Raw genomic sequence first — 18,100 nt, 5'->3', positions numbered from 1 at the left:
TTAGAATGGAGGACATAGTTTGATTGACATATGAATTGGCCAATCCCCATTTGGTTTGCTTTAACATGCAGTTTTGTCTTTTTGGTCTTATAATTCAGTTTACATTCATTGGTTTCTTATGTGTACAATGGAATTCATCAATAAATTTATTTTTTATTTTTTTTATTTAGGTTGATTCATGTTTGGTTTGCAATTGTGTGTTTGTTGCCTGTGCATCATTGCAACAGGTTTATGTACTGTATAGGCCTGGTAAATTGAGAAAATGTTGGCGTGAAACCTCAGTGTGAAGATGTAGGCTAAAATGAAACGCATGTGCATGTAGTATTTTTGTGACTGATGACACCAGAAGATGTGATCAGTCTGTTTAGTCTCATCTGTTTTGTTTTAAACTGTTTTTGCATCAAAGATAACTACAGTAATGCAGTTTTGTGTAGCTTTTATTAGTTACTGCTGTTTAATTATGGTTAATATCCACTTTCTTTTCAGACCATTAGTCATCAAATTATCTGTAAACCCTGCAGCTGTCATATAAAGGAGGTGCAACTTTAATTTAACACAGTTGAAAAACCGGCTCACTCACACATCGTCATTTCAAGGTCATGATTCAACCAAAAACTGGTGATGTATGAGTGGTTAAGTTGTTTACTCTGTAATTAGTCCATACATTCTCACTAGTCTGACATATTTAGACAATTCACTGGCCAATCACAGCGCTGTGGAGGCACTGCCGCCTATCATGTGACCCTACACTGGTATTTTTTCACTACATTCACCCAAGTAACATTAATAATTATTTATTAGTCTGAATTCCAGCATATTTTAAAGAAAATATGCAATGTAGAAAACACAGAAATCACTTTTTTTAAAGACTGTGATGATGTGTTTCCACAGTTATTAACATTAGCTGCACCCCAAATGACGCACTATACATTATCAGTGTTTCCCACAGACTTACACTCTGTTTGTGGTGGCATATATATGCAAATTCATTCTCTGCCAGCAGGGGGTGATTGTAGAGATAGAGGTTTCCCCAGTAACGGCTGTACACAAAGCAGCGCTCCATGCACAAATGCTGCTTTATCAGACATTACATGCAAGATGAAATGAAAATGACATCCAAATTTTTCTGAAGACAATCAAATTCCTTCAGAAATATAGTGATATAAAAACACCCGCACCGGGTTTTGATTTTGAAACGTGCAGTGCTCATGTTTATTCAACGAAGTCAAAGCCTTTTGGAAAATCTATTTGCGGCGGTCAGTTTTGATATTGTGGCTGGCCGCCTCAAATAAATCAATGTATGGCAAACACTGACTATGCACTATGTACGCAACCATGTAGTGTATGAATTATATACGGTTATTTTGTCCCCCCCCATTGCTACATATTTAAAGGTCCACTGAAGTGCTTTGAAACACGCAGCACTATTCTATGTGTTTGTCGTTATTTCAATAGAAACAGGACAGTCGGGCAGTCCCGTCACCCTTTTTTTAAATGGCCAATAGCGTTTCCTTTATATCACAGTTTGCGCCAGAGTCATAGATCTCGGTAAAGCCGCATTTGACAGCATATGACACTCACAATCTTACCATATCGCTATAAAATATAACATTCAGTGTAGAATTCAAATGGGCCCGATACGTTTTGTGGTCTTCACCGATTCATGCATAAGATCAGCCTGTGCAATCATGTCTCTGGACCGGAGCAGACTAAGTGCGCTGCAGTGGTTTGTGTGAAACAGCATGAAACCAGACTTATTTTGCCCCAATGGAAAGCAAATTTACATTGTCTGAATCGTTCCCTATCCCCTATATAGTGCACTACCTGCCATTCACTGTACAGAAAACAGTAACTCTAAGTGACCGAATTCAGCTGCAGCTTCAGCATCTATTTATAGTGCAGTGTGCGGGATGCTTTGGATTCTAGAGAGCATTTGATTGGACGTAAAGTTTGATGAGAAGTTGAAGTGCAGGGTGGTGTCATCAAAATCGTTGATCCATTTTTAACAGAAGTTAGAGACTAAGGGCCCTATTTTAACGATCTAAGCGCATGGTCTAAAGCAGGTGCTCTTAGGGCGTTTCCGAATCCACTTTTGCTAGTATAACGACGGGAAAAACGGTCAGCGTTCCCAGCGCTTGGTCTAAAAGGTAATGGGTGTGTTTTTGGGCATAACGTGCAATAAACCAATCAGAGTCTCATCTCCCATTCCCTTTAAGAGAGAGTTGCGCTCGCGCCATGGCGGAGTCTTAAGGTGCAAACAGCGGAATTTTAAGGCGCACAGACTAAACGCGTCTCCAGAGAGCAAACGGATCTGCTCGTGCACGAACAAATATGTAGGCTAATTCTGATACACGCAATGATTTTAGACCAGGTTTGAGTTGGTCTACGGCGCAGTCTATTTTCAGTTCCTCAAAATAGCAACTCGCCAACAATGCACCTGAACAACAGTTCACCTCTTTTTTAGACCGGCACGCCCATAGGCGCACGAATGGGTGCAAATACATTTTCTATTTAAACAACGCGGCGCAGGATGGGAAAATGAGAACTGCGTCGGGCTGAAACTAGCAGAAACACTTGCGCCGCATTGCGCCGGGTGTATGATAGGGCCCTAAGTTTTGAATTCTTATATCTTGTAAATATGAATTGTGTCATTGTTTTGGAACACAGTAGCTTATATATAAACTTACGGCTAACATAATCATACTACAAGCCATAAAACTTAAATTTTGATTTCATGGGAACTTTAAAGCTGCGACGGCTGAGTGCATGAAGTCCAGTAGAGCAAACACTTCGTTTTTTTTCGGTTATTTAAGTGTATCATGTGGGTATTTAAAGTGTACTTTTTTGGAATTTTCAGTGTGAACACATTACTCACACTATTTATTTTACAAAATGTAAATATAGCAATTAAAAAAAATAAATGCAATGTAAATTTAGAATTATATACTTTATATACACTTTGTGTTATATTACCTTTTATTAAATTACAGAAAAAATAGTTAATGCTGCTGTGTATGGGTGGGCAATATGACCAAAATCTTATATCACGGTATGTTTTTATTTCACAGTAACAATATATATCACGATATAGCTGTTTTTGCTTTAAATAATTACTTTATAATATCAACATTTTTGATGCCATAGAAATATAATTTTTGTTTCAATATCTTAAAAATCTAATACTAGCCAAAAAAAAAAAAAAAAACCTCAAGCTCACTGAAGACAAGTAAACAGTCTTTGGTTAAATAAGAATAAGAATAAAAAACTAATTACAAGCAATAGGACAAAAAAACTACAGTATAGAACAAATAAATATAAAGAAATCAAATCTACAAAACCACTGCATATTCTTCACTGTGTAAATTAAATATATTTCTTCCTATTAAAGTTACAAAAGTGATTAGTCAAGAGCAGTGAGAGATTTTCTCTTTTTGTTGTTTGATTAACATGAATGACAGACAGACAGACTGCTGTCACTTTAAGAGCTGCCCTGGTCCAACATACTGTTGCACATGTTTTCTTTCTCAGCTGTTTACTTTCACTTAAGACTTGAATTACCGTGTTTAAGAGGATACTTGCGACTTTTGACACATAAGTGTGTATTTAACCATACAACACATGTAAAGCAGCAAAAATATCTCAGTTCAATACTCCCGTGCTCTATGAGCACCATCTTCATGTGCACGCCTCTCTGACAGCTCTCAGAAACAGTCTCTCAGACAGCATGTGCATATAGTGAAATTAGTTCTCTTTCACGGCTGATTGCATTTGAACTACTTAAAATCACTTGTTTTTAAACCGCAAATGCTTAAAAACGTGCGAAAGTATCGTTTTCGTTACCACATGGCACAGTAATGTAACGTGAGCATGTAACCGAGATGGAGACAATAGTCCAAAATCTGTACCGGTTGACAAACTGGTTTCTACCAGTTAATCGTGTCTACTGGTATATCGCCCACCCCTAGTGCTGTGTGAGTGTTTTTACTAAGGGCTGAGGGAGTGACACCAAATTTGAAGTCTTTTTCTCTTTTGACCATCATACTCAATCTCAATTTCTTCTTTCTTTTGGAGCAAATGGGAAAATTCAATTTTTTGATGTGAAAAATGTTTCAATTCACCACTGTATAAGTTTACCAAACTATGACGACTTCTGGATCTGAGAACCCCGGAAATGTGAAAAACATCCATTTTGGCGCAGCTCTGCAGAAACTGTGTTTGTGTTGTTATAAAGACGCTTACTTAAGATAAAATATGCCTTATGTGGCATTAAACCTAATGTTTCATAATGTTTCTTTCGCTTTAATTCTATAATGTCAATTATTTTATCATTCTATATACATTTTTGGCCTCCTTTTTCTCAGAAGACGTGGCTCTGATGCATGTTTGTGGATTAGCTGTAAGCCTGTAAAACTGTAATTCCTCCGACTGCAGAGCAAACACACACAAATATCAGACTATATGGACCATACACACACACACACACACACACACACACACAATCAGCGTCTATCTTTGTGTGTTAATTCAAGTAGCTGTTGAGTCACTGACCCCCGTCACTGTTTAACCCGTGTTAGGTGTGTCTGTTTCTCTTTTCTGTCTCACCTACTTTTGCTGTCGCTCTCTCTCTCTCTCTCGCAGTGTGTGCGCTCTGTCTCTCTCTCTTTTTTTTCTGTTCCTTCCTTAATCTCTGAGTATTACACGCCTCCCCAGTCTTACTCCCTCCCCCTTTCTCTCTCTCTCTCTCTCAGTGTCTCTGGCGTGGGCTCAGATCTGCAGTGGCTTATTCAGTCGTTCAGTCGGGTTGTGTTGCCACTCTGTGTGCTCGCTGCATGCGCGTGTGTTTGCTCGCCCGGCTGGTATGCGCAGACGGGAAGGAGGCTGCAAATGTATCCTTAGGAGGAGATGCGGTTTCGTGCAGCAGCCCTGTGAGGCAGTTCTGCCCCACGACGGCTCTGCTAGGACACTTCCTCTGTGGACCTCAGAGTGCAAGCGCTACTCTTAACAAGTGAGTCTGCTTTCAGGATGTCAACATGAACGCCTTTGAGTGCTTTATGCAGGTGCGGATCGTCTGAAGGGTTCTTGTTTGTCAGCGAAGCCAAATGACCCAGACGCACAGGTGGGATGGACTGGTTGCTGCTGGACTGACATTGGTGTGATCCGTGTGGGAATTGTGTGGGAAATAAGTGCATTTGGGGATTTGGAGTGTGAGACGTGTCGTCTTTGAAGAGCCAGATGTGTGTTTGTTGTAGTTTGGGGACAAAATGGTCCCCAGACGTGAGCTCAATGTGGCAAAATCTCCCTTTGGGCAGGTTATCAAATGATTTATGAATAAATTGCATGATGTTTTTTGAGACCTAGCATGCAGAAAGTTTCTTTGAGGTAGTTTGGAGTCAGAATTAGGTTTATATAAACAGCTGAAGTGTGCGGTATGTCTTCATTTAGACAGCAAGGTACGCGTGCATCTGTGTTTGTGTCAGTGTCATGTTTTGAGCATGCATACTTCCTCCGGTGACGAGGGGAGGGCATGATCAGAAGTTTGCGTTTAGTCTGTGACACACTGAGAGAGAGAGAGAGAGTAAGAGTGACAGCGGCAGCTCATTACGAATGTCAAGAAACTTCACTTTTATCTTTCCTCTTTCTCTCATTTCACTTGCAAAGCAGAACAATGTTGATATTCCTCAGACATTCTGGCAAGGGTTTGTTCAACACTTAGTATTAAACTACTGGATTTGATTCTGTTTGAACTGTTTAATGTTCTCTATTTAAAGCTATTCTTTTGGCTGTAATTTCAGTGTTGCTTGTGCTAAGTATGAGTGGTAAACTGGATTTACATCAGACCTATATGGATTTTTTTTAGTTGCAGAAATATTACACACTATATATTGCACATTATATATATTACACATTATTAACACACTATATTAACATTATTACCTAAGTATTAACTTTATTACACAATATTAACAAAATGAATACTTAAATGTTTATTAAACATATTTAATTATTATTATTCACAAAAAATAAAAAAATATTTAAAATATTAAAATTATTTTTAATTGAAAAAAATGCATTAACTATTAACAAGAAACATACATACGTGCAGTTAATTTTAGAAAGAAAAAAAAATATATATATATATATATATATCAAATTGACTAAATATTGGCTGATTAAGTGGCCTGAGCTCTCTATATATATAATCCTGAGTATTTTTGCAGGCTTTATACTTATATATATATATATATATATATATATATATATATATATATATATATATATATATATATATATATATATATATATATATATATATATATATATATATATATATATATATATATATTTGAGATTATACTTTGAAAATGTCCCATTGACTTGCATTCATAGAATGTTCAGCATTCCAAATGTATCCAACTGTGATGATGTCATTGCAATATCTATATGCACACCGATTGGATCTTCCTCGCATATATGTAACTCTTTATTGTTGCATGTGTTGTTTTTCATGTGCTGCTGGTCAGATCCTGGATGTGCCTGTGCTGTGTGACATGACAGCGATAAAGCCTCTCTGATGCGTCATTTCATTCACTCTGAATCAAAGACTAACACATACACTTACCTTAAACCAGAACACATGTTTGCTGCCTTCCAAATGCTGCTGTTTCCTTCAGGAAACGCTTATCAAGTTTCATTATGTTTGTCTGCTTGAATTGTCCTGCTCCTTCTGGCTATGAACTATAAAGCTGTTGATGAAAATGAGGGGCTGCGTCTCTTTTCTTTGTATTTGTTTGTGTCTAGCACACTTATTGCTTATGTTTATGTGTTTGTAACAGGTTTTTAGATGCTCTGTTTTGTCTGGATTATAAATGGCTTCAATAGCTTGGTTTTTTTTTCTAGCTGTTGTTTTTTTTGTTTTCTTGGGTATCTATATACAGGTGTATGTGTGTGTGTGTGTGTGTGTGTGTGGTTTTGCTATGTTGCAATGCACCTGAGAAGCTGCTCTATTAGCGTGAAGGCACAGAGGAAGGAAGTGTTTGTGCAGAAGAGGTCAGTGTAAAGGATGCCCTTTAAAAGCACAAAAATTCTTCCACGAGCAGTTGGAAAAGTACATGAGATAAAAACGCTCTCGTATGTGACTCATCTTGAGACTGAGACTATTTCTGCGGTGTTGTCTGGTCCTTCATGAGTCGCCTCAGCACGGAAAGAAGGAAGAAAGAAAGAAAGACAATACAGCAAAACAAAAGCCCTTACGCTGCATGGTTTGTTATCAAGATTTTACACTGTTGTGAATGTGTCTGTTTAAAAGTGCTCTAGGAAGAAGAAAAGCAAGAGAAATCATGCTTCTAGAGTAAAGTATGACAGGACTAAAGGCCTTCTGGTGTAAAAGGTCTTTTTGAGGTTTGCTATATGCTTCAAAAACACTAAACAGAAACTAAAACCACTTTCCTGAACACCTACCTGTCTAAATATATAACAGATATAGCCATATCAGTAAAACACATACTTGCTAAAGGTCTAAAGGTTGATTTTGAGGTTTGATTCATGTTGCCATTTAGAATCCCTGATCATATATTTAATGATTTTCAGTTTTGTTCAAACTGTCGAGTAATAAAAGTATATGGGGTAGAAAGGCATGAAAAATTACAGCAAAATAATACAGGAGATCTCATAAAATGAGAGGTTATGAAATACCAGAATGAATTAAATAAACTGAAAAGTGGTTACACACTTGCTGAGGTGGTTATTTTCACCTTTTGTACTTAAATGTTGCTATTTTTTATTTATATATATATATATATATATATATATATATATATATATATATATATATATATAAACTATTTGCATATGATGACGACATGTTGTCATATTAGTATTGCACCAGTATCTAGAATATATATCACTATAGTGTGTATTTAAGTCCTTATTTTGCCTTAAGTCTGGGGTCATATTAACTTGGTACTGCAAGGAGTCAAACTTCTTCTACTGTTCTATTTTACAGTGTTGCTCCTTCAGTATTCAATATACATTTTTTTAAATTTTTATTATTTTAAAACGATCCAATTGACTTACATTAGTCAGGTGATCTAAATGGGACTGCTTGAACAATTGCAACCTGTTTTATTTAATTTATTTGGTTTATGTAGAGATATAAGCAGATAGCTAGTCTCAGTGGTTGCATTATTAGTTCATCCTTTATCTCTTCGGTCTCTGAAACCGATTCTGCTGCATGGACAGCGTTTTTTCAGAGTTGCATGACTGATCTTTTTCTCACACTTAGCATACTGTTCAGAGGGTTTTGTGGAGTAATGATGCCTGAGATAGTGTTCCTCAGGCACTGCAATCTTTACAAAAGAGACATAGACCAAGACGAGCTAGAAGTGTATTTGTGTGTCTATAAGGCTGATACTTCTGAAGTGTATGTAGAGGATTTAGCTATTATCTGGACACACATCTGGCTCTTCCACTAAAGTCTTTGTCAATACTGTGAATTGGCCCGTAACCTTTTCAGCACATGTAAAACATCAATAAATCACGACTCGCTCTGTTTTAACCTCCTGTGTAGTGGCTGGTGACCTTCTTATTTAGACGAATTGAAATGATGATGATGCTAAACCAATTCCTGCTCAGGAAAAAGCACTGCTGTTCCCAATTACCCCACATCGCTGTCAGAGCCAAACCGCACGCCGTATTCCCACGTATTTCATCATGTCAAGCACAAGATCCCGTCTTGATCTCTGATAACACTTTGTCTCCTTAAACACCATACACCTTCACGAGGAAATCATTATTTTAAAAAGTCAAACATGCAAATGACAGGAACATTTGGCGACATTGCGTGCCACTTATGTTTGGGTTGATTTTAAAGTGAGTTGGATTTGTGAAATGGAGACGCAACTAGGGGTTCAATATGAAAAATATACATATTTAAACTTGCAATTAAATGTACCGCATCAATATAAAAAAAAATAATAATAAAAAATAAAAAAACAAAGAGGAAGAAAATATATTCCATTTTTTTTTTTTAATACATCAATATCATGAAATGCATTAAACATTACATGATATGGTTTCCCTGACAGTAATTAATAGTTGATAAAAAGCTAATAATTAATTCAGTCATAAAAGTGTCAAATAAAAATAAACTGTTTTATATACTATCAAAATGAAACACTTGAATGCTAAATATGGAACTGTTTGTTTACCTGCATGTCAGTGTGACCATTAACCAACATCAGAGAACTTGTCTTGTTAAATTAGTGAAATATATTAACTTTCTCAGGTGAATATTTCAAATGAATATTTTTTTTTTTTGTCAAAGGCAGACTGTAAAAAAGGATTTGGCTGACAAAAATGTTTGGAAATCCCTGCATTACATGAACACACATTAATAAACATGAAAAGAAACTTTAAAAGAGAAAATATGAATAATTTACTGCCATTGTGTGAATTACTTGTAATCATGTAATCCATAAAAAAAAAAACCTGTAATCGTAATCTAATGAGAAGCATTTGAAAATGTAATATACTCTATTTATGAGTATTTCATTTTTGTGATCTGATTATATAATCCAGATTACATGTAATCAGTTACCACCCAGCTTTCTATATGTATATTTATATATCCGAACCAAGGGAGAAACAAACACTCCAAACCAGCCATGTGTGAAAACGGCACAAAAACTCTCAACTCCATTTAACTAGTGTATGAATCAATTCCACAGCATTTCCTCAAAATCAGAGTCTGTTTTGGCTTCCACTGAGTCTTTACAGTGAAGAATGCGGCGCAGTAATTAATTTTTGAGAAATGTCCAGGGATTCCTGTCTCTGTCCGTGTGTGTGTGTGTGTGTTGTAATTACTAATTAAGGCAGCGTAGAGGGCTGCATGTCCTTGCTATGACCGGTTCTCTCTCAGTGGAACAAAACCGGAGTGATGAACACTTCCAGTCCACATTTATGTCTGTGTTTTCTCATTCTGTTGCTTGACAAAGCAGTTGTGTTGAAGCTGCTGCATCTTTCTGAGACCAGACGCTTCTCCTCCTGTAGCTTTCAATGTAGTCTGTCAGCCTCGTCAGTGTCTGTCTGTCTGTCTGTCTGTGGAGCAACTACTAAACTTCATGCTTTTAAGTCAAAACTTTGCATTTTCTTCCCTTACATCATTTTCCTTCTCTCTTACTCTTCAACTCTATTCCTGTTCCTCTAGCAATCTGTCTCTTGTCCACTCTGTGTGTGTGTGTGTGTGTGTGTGTGTTTGTGTGTGTTTACTGATGGCTTCGTTCCTGCACTGTGTGTTTATTCATGCTCACTGCCACTGCTGGATTCATGCATAAACACACAAACATGTTTCCAGGCCAGGAGCAGATTATTACTTGTGTGACAGGAATGAAAATCTTCCCTGCAACCCATCATATCTATCTATCTATCTATCTATCTATCTATCTATCTATCTATCTATCTATCTATCTATCTAGCTATCTAGCTATCTAGCTGTCTGTCTTTCTGTATTTGTATTGTTCTATTTGTTGTTCCATCCATCCATCCATCATATCTGTCTGTATATCATTCTATAGTTTTCTGTTTATAAAGCTTATGAATCTTCAAACACTTCAAACTTTTTTTTTTTTTTTTTTTACTCTTTTCGGCCTTCAAATGCTGTCTTAAAGTTTTATTTTCTAGTTAAACATTACACATATATTATTTAGATTTTCATTTAATTTAGATTTTGCTTCATTACCTTCAACAACGTCATTGATGAAAAGTGTATGTAAGATAATCTCCGGATGCGTTTATCACGTTCTACAGTTGGATGACGTCTGCGTTCATGTCATGACCACGTTCTCCTGTGTTTCCTCTTTAGAGGAACTTCTTGGGAAGTAGCAGCTTCTCCGTTGCCGATCTCCTCCAGTCCAAGGACCAGCAGCTTTCTCTCAGCCTGAGGTGAGTTGCATTGTCTTCATTGAGGCTGCGCTGTGGTTTTATGTGTAAACTTCATTTGCTGGGTTTCGTGCTCATGTGATGAGCTCTCTGGTGGTGGATGATGTCAGGCACACACAGCTGATCAAACAGGACTGCGACTCCAGCAGAAAACAGGCCATCTGCTCCTGTATTTGGCACATATTTAGTTGCCACACAGCTCGATCAGATTGTCCAATGAATGCACAGCTTGAGTTTGTATTGTACGGTAGGGCAGGGCGGCATGACGATTTATAGCGTGGTAGATTTATGTTATTTACACAATGAGGAATGTGGAATAAAGTGAAAATGCGGAGCAGGACGTGTCCCAAACTGGTAAAGACATGTTTTGTTGTTTTTTGGGTGCAGAGAACCACTGTGCTTTAAATGTGGCTCATACAATGAATTTAGAATCAAAACTCTAAACTCGTTTCCACCCCAGAATAAAAAATAAACAAGGTAATTGTGACTTTTAATCTCACGTTTCAGGCTTTTTTTCTCAGAATAGGCCTATATAAAGTTAAAATTGCGAGTCACAATTACTATTTTATTTTTAATTCTGTGGTTGAGAAAAAAAAAGCAGATTTCTTAGATGTTAACTCGGAATTGCAAGAATAGAAGTCAGAATTCTGAGTTTATGTCTCAATTTAATTCACTGAATTATACAAATATAGATATTTAACATTTTAATTTAACATATAAATATTTGTTTTGTTGAATCTTCCATAATAATAATTAATCGCACTTTTATTTTCTGAAATTATTTGCAATTTATCATGATTAATCCCGCCTAACATTAAAGTTTTTAAATATACTTTTATATTGCCATAATTTCACATTCAATCTTCAAATTAATGTACAAACAACATAAAGACAGTATATTTTTAATATTTATTTAATGACATCTTTTTTTATGACTGAAGACCAGTATCACTGATAGCAATACTACTGATGTCTCTAAGAAATTGTTCTTTTCTTTCCCTAATATTTAACCATTCACTATAGCCATTCAAAATGACAGTATAATTGAGATATATCAATTTTAACATTTATTAGGCTTAAAAAAAAAATAGCAGCTTCTAATTTAAGCGAACTTAAAACAATCTTCACATCAACCCATTATAATAAATGTCATATTTACCTTTGCCCTTCAGCAAGTAGGAAATATACAGAAATTAAACACTAAATTCTTAATTAAATATAGATGAATCCTTAATGCGTTAAATATTTTTAACGCCGTTAAACTGGAAAAATTAATCGCCTGTGTTAACACACAAATTTTGACAGCACTCATATTAATATAATAATAAAAAATAATTAAGTAATACCGTCTATTGTATGCTAGTTTATAGTTTTTAGGTAGTTAAGTGCTGTTTAAGTGGGTAAATATGACAGTTGTGTAGTGTGTTGTGAAAAGAGTCAGGTAGAGGATGTTGTGTGGTTTAATACGTACAGATCTAACCTGGCAACCTAAAAGTAACTGTAGGTTCAAATCCCACACTCTCAGAAATAAAGGTACAAAAGCTGTCACTGGGGCGGTACCTTTTCAAAAGGTACATGTTTGTACCTAAAGGGTCCATTTTGGTACCTTAAAGGTACATATTAGTACTTAAAGTGTACATATTTGAACCTAATAGGTACAAAAGTGTACCTTTTGAAAAGGTGCTGCCCCAGTGACAGCTTTTATACCTTTATTTCTGAGAGTCAAAGTGTGATTCATTAACAGTGATCACCATTGTGCTCCTCCCAATGGGCTTGTTCCTGTAAATGTACTGTAAATCATATTAAAGCGGCAATTAAATGAAAAATTGGAGTTCTAAATTAGTACAGACTGTGCAGGCAAGACACATTCATATCCGTAAGCATCTGCAACATGCCATCAGGGCCTCGAGAGAGACCTGGAAACCGACAGCATTGTTGCCTTGTTGTCGTTCACTAAATGATTCGGTGTTCAAACAGCTGCTTCGGTGCCGTTACTCTTTCCTGTGAACAGAGACACACTGGATCTCCTCCAAAACCTAGTGAGCTGCCTACGTAGACAGCATTTACCAAACGGCTGTCTTCTAAGTTGGAGTGCCGTTTGCTGGGTTGCTGCCTAAGAAGCGCGCTCATAAGTCTCCTTGACAGTAAGCATGCAGTAAAAATGAAGAAAGCTTGCTGTGTTCTGTGTGTGAGATAACAATTGATAGTGTCGTGACTGTGAGTGACAGCCGGAGGGATTCCCTGCACACAGATTACAACATTAGTATTGATATTGATTATTGTTTCTCTTTATTTGGCATATTGCTCATGTTAGGTTGTAGACGCTGGCCCTTGCTTCTTGTTGTTTGTTCTGATGCGCTGTCGGTGGCTGGTTGCTCTTCGTGTCTCTCTTGAAGCTCAGAATAGCATTTCTCTTTGGTGAAGTACAAAAGGACTGCGCTGTCTCTTGTGTAATGCAGCAAGGCATACAGTACATGGGGTGCAAAAGTCTGGGAAGCTATTTCTTTTTCCATATTGTAAAATGGTGTAAGTTGGATTGAAAAATTAAGGTGAATGTCTTTGGTTTGTGTCTCTTCTGCTTTAATTAAAGCAGTACTGGAGCTTCAGCATGATCTGAGATGTTTCAAAGAGCATCTTGAGCTTTGATGGAAGAATGTAGGACTATCTGTGCACTGTAAGAAGTTTCCACCAATTTCAACTCAACTTGAAGAAAAGTTTTATCAAACTTTATCTTTGTTCAGTTGCTGCTTTCTTTCTTTTTTTAAGTTTAATTAAATTGGCTGTACAAGTCATTTCAACTTTCAAATTATATTAAACTGACTTAAAAAACCGAGTTGATATAAATAGTTTGAAATTGGTTGACGTAATGGAAAAACATATGTTGCCATGACTTTATTGATTTTTTTTTTTTTTTAACAGTATATGAAGAGTCACGGCCCTCATTTACCTGAGAGTAACCTAGAAATAGTGTAGAATATTAAATATTTATTTTGTGAATTTTTCAGAAATCAAAATCTTTATTTCAATTTAAATGCTACAACAACTCTTACATAATTTATGTGGACCCAATATATTATATTTGTTTGTGCATTGTTTTTTGTGCTGTTCAAGAGTATTAGTTGTACATTTGTATTATGTCAATAATATATTTGAATACACTGTAATAAATCCAACAAAATATTGTGTTCTCATAGCCAATAATTTATTGTAATTTATATGTTCTCATTATAATTTTATATGTATTTTTATATTTATTATATATTTTATATTCTTATTCAATGCAAGTTACATTTCTAATTTAATTTGTACATATTTTATTTTGATTACACTTTACTTTAAGGTGTCCTTGTTACAGTGTAATTATACATTTAAGTACTATTAATATTATAATAGCAAGTACATGTAACATGTATAACAAGGACACCATAAATTAAAGCGTTACCTTTATTTTTTATTGTACCGTTTCAATTGCATTATTTGCAGTGTAGAAATGACTCATTTCTGATGGGTCATGGTGTAGAAATGAGTAATCTTCTGAAATGCATTTGCAGTATATTTCATGCATGGAAAAAATACTTTGAAAAAGTGGTTTGCACTCTTGAGCTCTCTATCGTCGATTGTTGATAATCAGCACTCTCTGTTGCTGTCTATGCGGTAAATAAGCTTTTCCGTTTTTTCAATTGTTTATGTTGTGCAAACAATAGGAAAGCAGTGTGTGTTTGTGACTCTATTGCTCGACCCGGCCGAGACCTTTCACACAGTTGTCAGCTCTGCTGCGCTGTGTTTCAGGAAGTGTTGTCTTTCCTCTCTTCGTCCCCTCGCAGGTCATCTTTTCATTTCTTGCTTATCTCTTCCTCTCTCTATATCATGACACATTCAGTTATTTATAGATCCTTATCCAAGCAGTCTTAGATGCAGGGAGTCTAGGGCAATAAACAGTGGCCTGCACTGGAGATCTTTGAGTCTTGAATTCAATCACTTTACAGTCCGAGTATTGATTGGGAGGGAGTTTATGGGTGGAGACGTGCCGTACCCATGGCGAATGAAATCTAGCGTCCTCTAAATGTTAGCTCGCTCCAGATCACATTTCTTCTTCACTAAATGAAAGTTTCGTCATATGAGAGATCAGGGTTTTTTTAATCTGTACCTGGTGAATTTTTCTGACCATAGTTATGAATTGTTTACAGTTGCAAAAACATATATCACCATTCATCAGTATTTAAAACTGTCTATGAAATTGTATCATAGCAACAAATATATATATATATATATATGTGTGTGTGTGTGTGTGTATACATTATATATTTATAACAAACATATTTGCTTGTCATTTGCAGCATGAAAAAAATAAATGGATTGGTTTAACTTTGAAGCAGGTTTCACTTAGAAATTGCTATTTAATTTTACAAAGACGTGACAAATAACATATTAAATTAAATGTGAATTTTTAAGTTTATTTATTTATATTTTTTGTAAAATTTACTTTAATAATCTTAACCCCACAAATCACAAAATTATGAAGACCCATTAAAATTGTTGATTAAATTGTTAGTTGCTAGTACTTTTACTTTACTTACCTATTTTCTATAAATATATATATATATATATATATATATATATATATATATATATATATATATATATATATATTGTGCGGATGATGAATTGCTAATTATTTTAGTATTTTTTATGGTTGCATATATTTATTAAATCTTTTTTAGATGTCTTGAATATTGACACTTAACAGCATGAATGTAGCATCACACAAAATAGTAATTTCATTTCATGTGAGCATGGATGATTTTTCAAAAGTACCAGTCATTCTTTTATGAATAAATCTTTTTTAATGAAGGGAAAAATGGCTGAGTGCAGCTTTAATTTTGGACCCTGTGTGGGGTTGATTAAAAGTACATGGAGAACATTCAAAGCAGGAAGCCTTCTGGTGCACAAGTAATGATTTTCAAATACATGAACTGAACTTAGTGATTTGCTACATACTAATAATGTTGCTATTGACAAGCCCAGTGATGGACGACCAGGAAGGCAGTTTATCTGATCTTATCCCACAATGCTTTGCTCACCTCCTGTAACCCCGTCCCTTTCGTTCTAAACTGTTGAGATAAATGAGTAGCGTTAACCCTGATCTTAGTGGCACTTAAGCGAGCACAATCATCAGGAAGGAAGTGTGCTTTGATGAATGCATGTCTTTGGAAGTTCATTCGGGTTGCCAGAGAATTTCAGGAGAACGTGTTTAGAAGCATCTGGGGGCTCATTTATAAAGCGCATGTGTGATCAGATTTGACAAGGAGCTGGAGAAGACGAGAATGATTTAATACGGTCGTATTTCAATTACACGTTCCATAAACACCTTGTTTTGAGTACCTGCTGTAAGTGAATATTCATGCATATCTGTGAGACACACAAGATCTCCGCCAGCTGGAAGATGTCAGGCGCGAGAGAATCATTTACAGCCCTTACATGAAACCAACATAAATCAGTATACAGCCGAATGAAGCGCGTGTTTGAAGGGTTACTGGCCTGCATTTCCTGATTCATCCTTTAGCCTCTCGTCTGCTGTTGTTGAAATGGAAATGAATGATTTGATTAAATTAGCCTGCTAAAATGCGGCGTAATAAATGCCAATAGCAAACAGAACACTGTGAGGAAAGCGTTGATGTCTTAGTTTGTTCTGGATTTATTAGCGTGTTACTGAAGCTGAACCGCTGTTTGAATAAATGTTCAGCAGGAATATTCATTAACTTTAAACTGAACTTTTTTTCACATTTTATATTGTGTAGTTTTTGTTTTGTTTAATGAACTTTTTTTTTGTGCATACAGATGATTTATACATTTTTTTTTGTAGGAATATAAAATATAATTTTTTTTTTTTTTTCGTTTAGTCATTACATTAAAATGGACAATTTTCATTTCTCGAGTTGTATAACTTAACATTTATGTATTATGTATTAAGAAATGTGAAGTTAACAGTTAGGATGGAATAGTAGTTTTAATTTTCTTTTTGTATGACAACTTTTTAAATGTTTTTTACTTTAATTCTTCATGAATCTGAGCAGCCAGAATTTAATTTTTTGTATAATGACTGCTTAGTTTTATAATTACTAGTATAATGTTTTTACTTTTAACACTACAGTATGTTAGGATTAAACTATGTATAATGTTAAAATGAAATAATTGTTTAGTGAATAACTGTTGTATTCAAAATTATAATTATAAATGTATTTCACATTAATGAAGTAGTATATTTGAATTCATTTTACATATTAACACCACTCTCTTGAATCTGAGCAGCCAGAAAGTTTTGTATAATGTCTGCAACATACTGTTTTGTTGCAAGGGTGATGTTTTCTACTTCACCCTGTCAGGATTAAAATATGCATAATCTTAAAATTAAATTTGAATAAATGAATATGAATGCTGTGAAAAAGTTTTTGTTGTTTCTCTGGTAGTTCATAATGAATTAACTAATATAAATGTTAATAAAAAATATCACACTTCAGCTCATATTTACACATTTACGCCCAAACACATTCACATTCAGTGTTATATCTCTATATCCTCTATAACCTCCCTCTTTCCAAAGACAGTAAAAGGTGTAAACATGTGCTGCGGTCAGTATAACTTCATTGCTTTGCCAACACTGGCCAGAATTAGACCATAACTTGGTGAATTTGAAGCCCTCGTAAAGCCCGTTATGAGTTAGTGTGGATCTGGTGGTGTTAGTTTAGAGGCTGGCTCTTTAAAAAATAAACCCCCCAAATGAATTTGTGCCAAAGTGCTTTAGACGCACAGCCTTTGATGCCAACAACAAGAGAAACCCGAAGCGTTTTCTCCCTTAGAGAAGTTGATAAACCTGTTTATTTTGCTGTCCTGGCTATGATTATATGGTTACTTATTTTATTATTTGTATTTAACATAGTTTTCCCCCTGCTGTCCAGATTCCCATTAGAACAGGTTGCAACCCACCAGTTGGAAAACGCTGCATTAGACGCACAAACCAATGAATCACTTTAAATGCTGCATGTAATTGTATTTCTGTTTGGTTTTTGCTAATGTGTTGCTTCAGTCCTTCTAGACACTAAATTATGTGAAGTGAAGCTTGAAAAGTGTCTTTCTCCATTAACATTTTTAAAATGAAGATCATTTC

The 18,100-nt window shown here is 35.5% G+C and overlaps 1 protein-coding gene across 5 annotated transcripts in view; it reads left to right on the top strand.

Annotated features, from left to right (window-relative positions):
- The window catches only part of inpp4b (inositol polyphosphate-4-phosphatase type II B), a 195,730-nt gene that overhangs the window by 54,307 nt on the left and 123,323 nt on the right, over nt 1–18,100 (top strand). For all 5 annotated transcript variants that reach the window (XM_058785577.1, XM_058785660.1, XM_058785500.1 and 2 more), the window contains one exon: nt 10,859–10,938. In XM_058785577.1, the coding sequence (XP_058641560.1) occupies nt 10,859–10,938 (80 nt within the window). The remainder of the gene's footprint in view (nt 1–10,858; nt 10,939–18,100) is intronic.

This window comes from Onychostoma macrolepis, chromosome 01 (genome assembly GCF_012432095.1).
Source record: "Onychostoma macrolepis isolate SWU-2019 chromosome 01, ASM1243209v1, whole genome shotgun sequence".
Lineage (NCBI taxonomy): Eukaryota > Metazoa > Chordata > Actinopteri > Cypriniformes > Cyprinidae > Onychostoma > Onychostoma macrolepis.
This window is presented reverse-complemented; position numbering and strand designations above follow the sequence as displayed.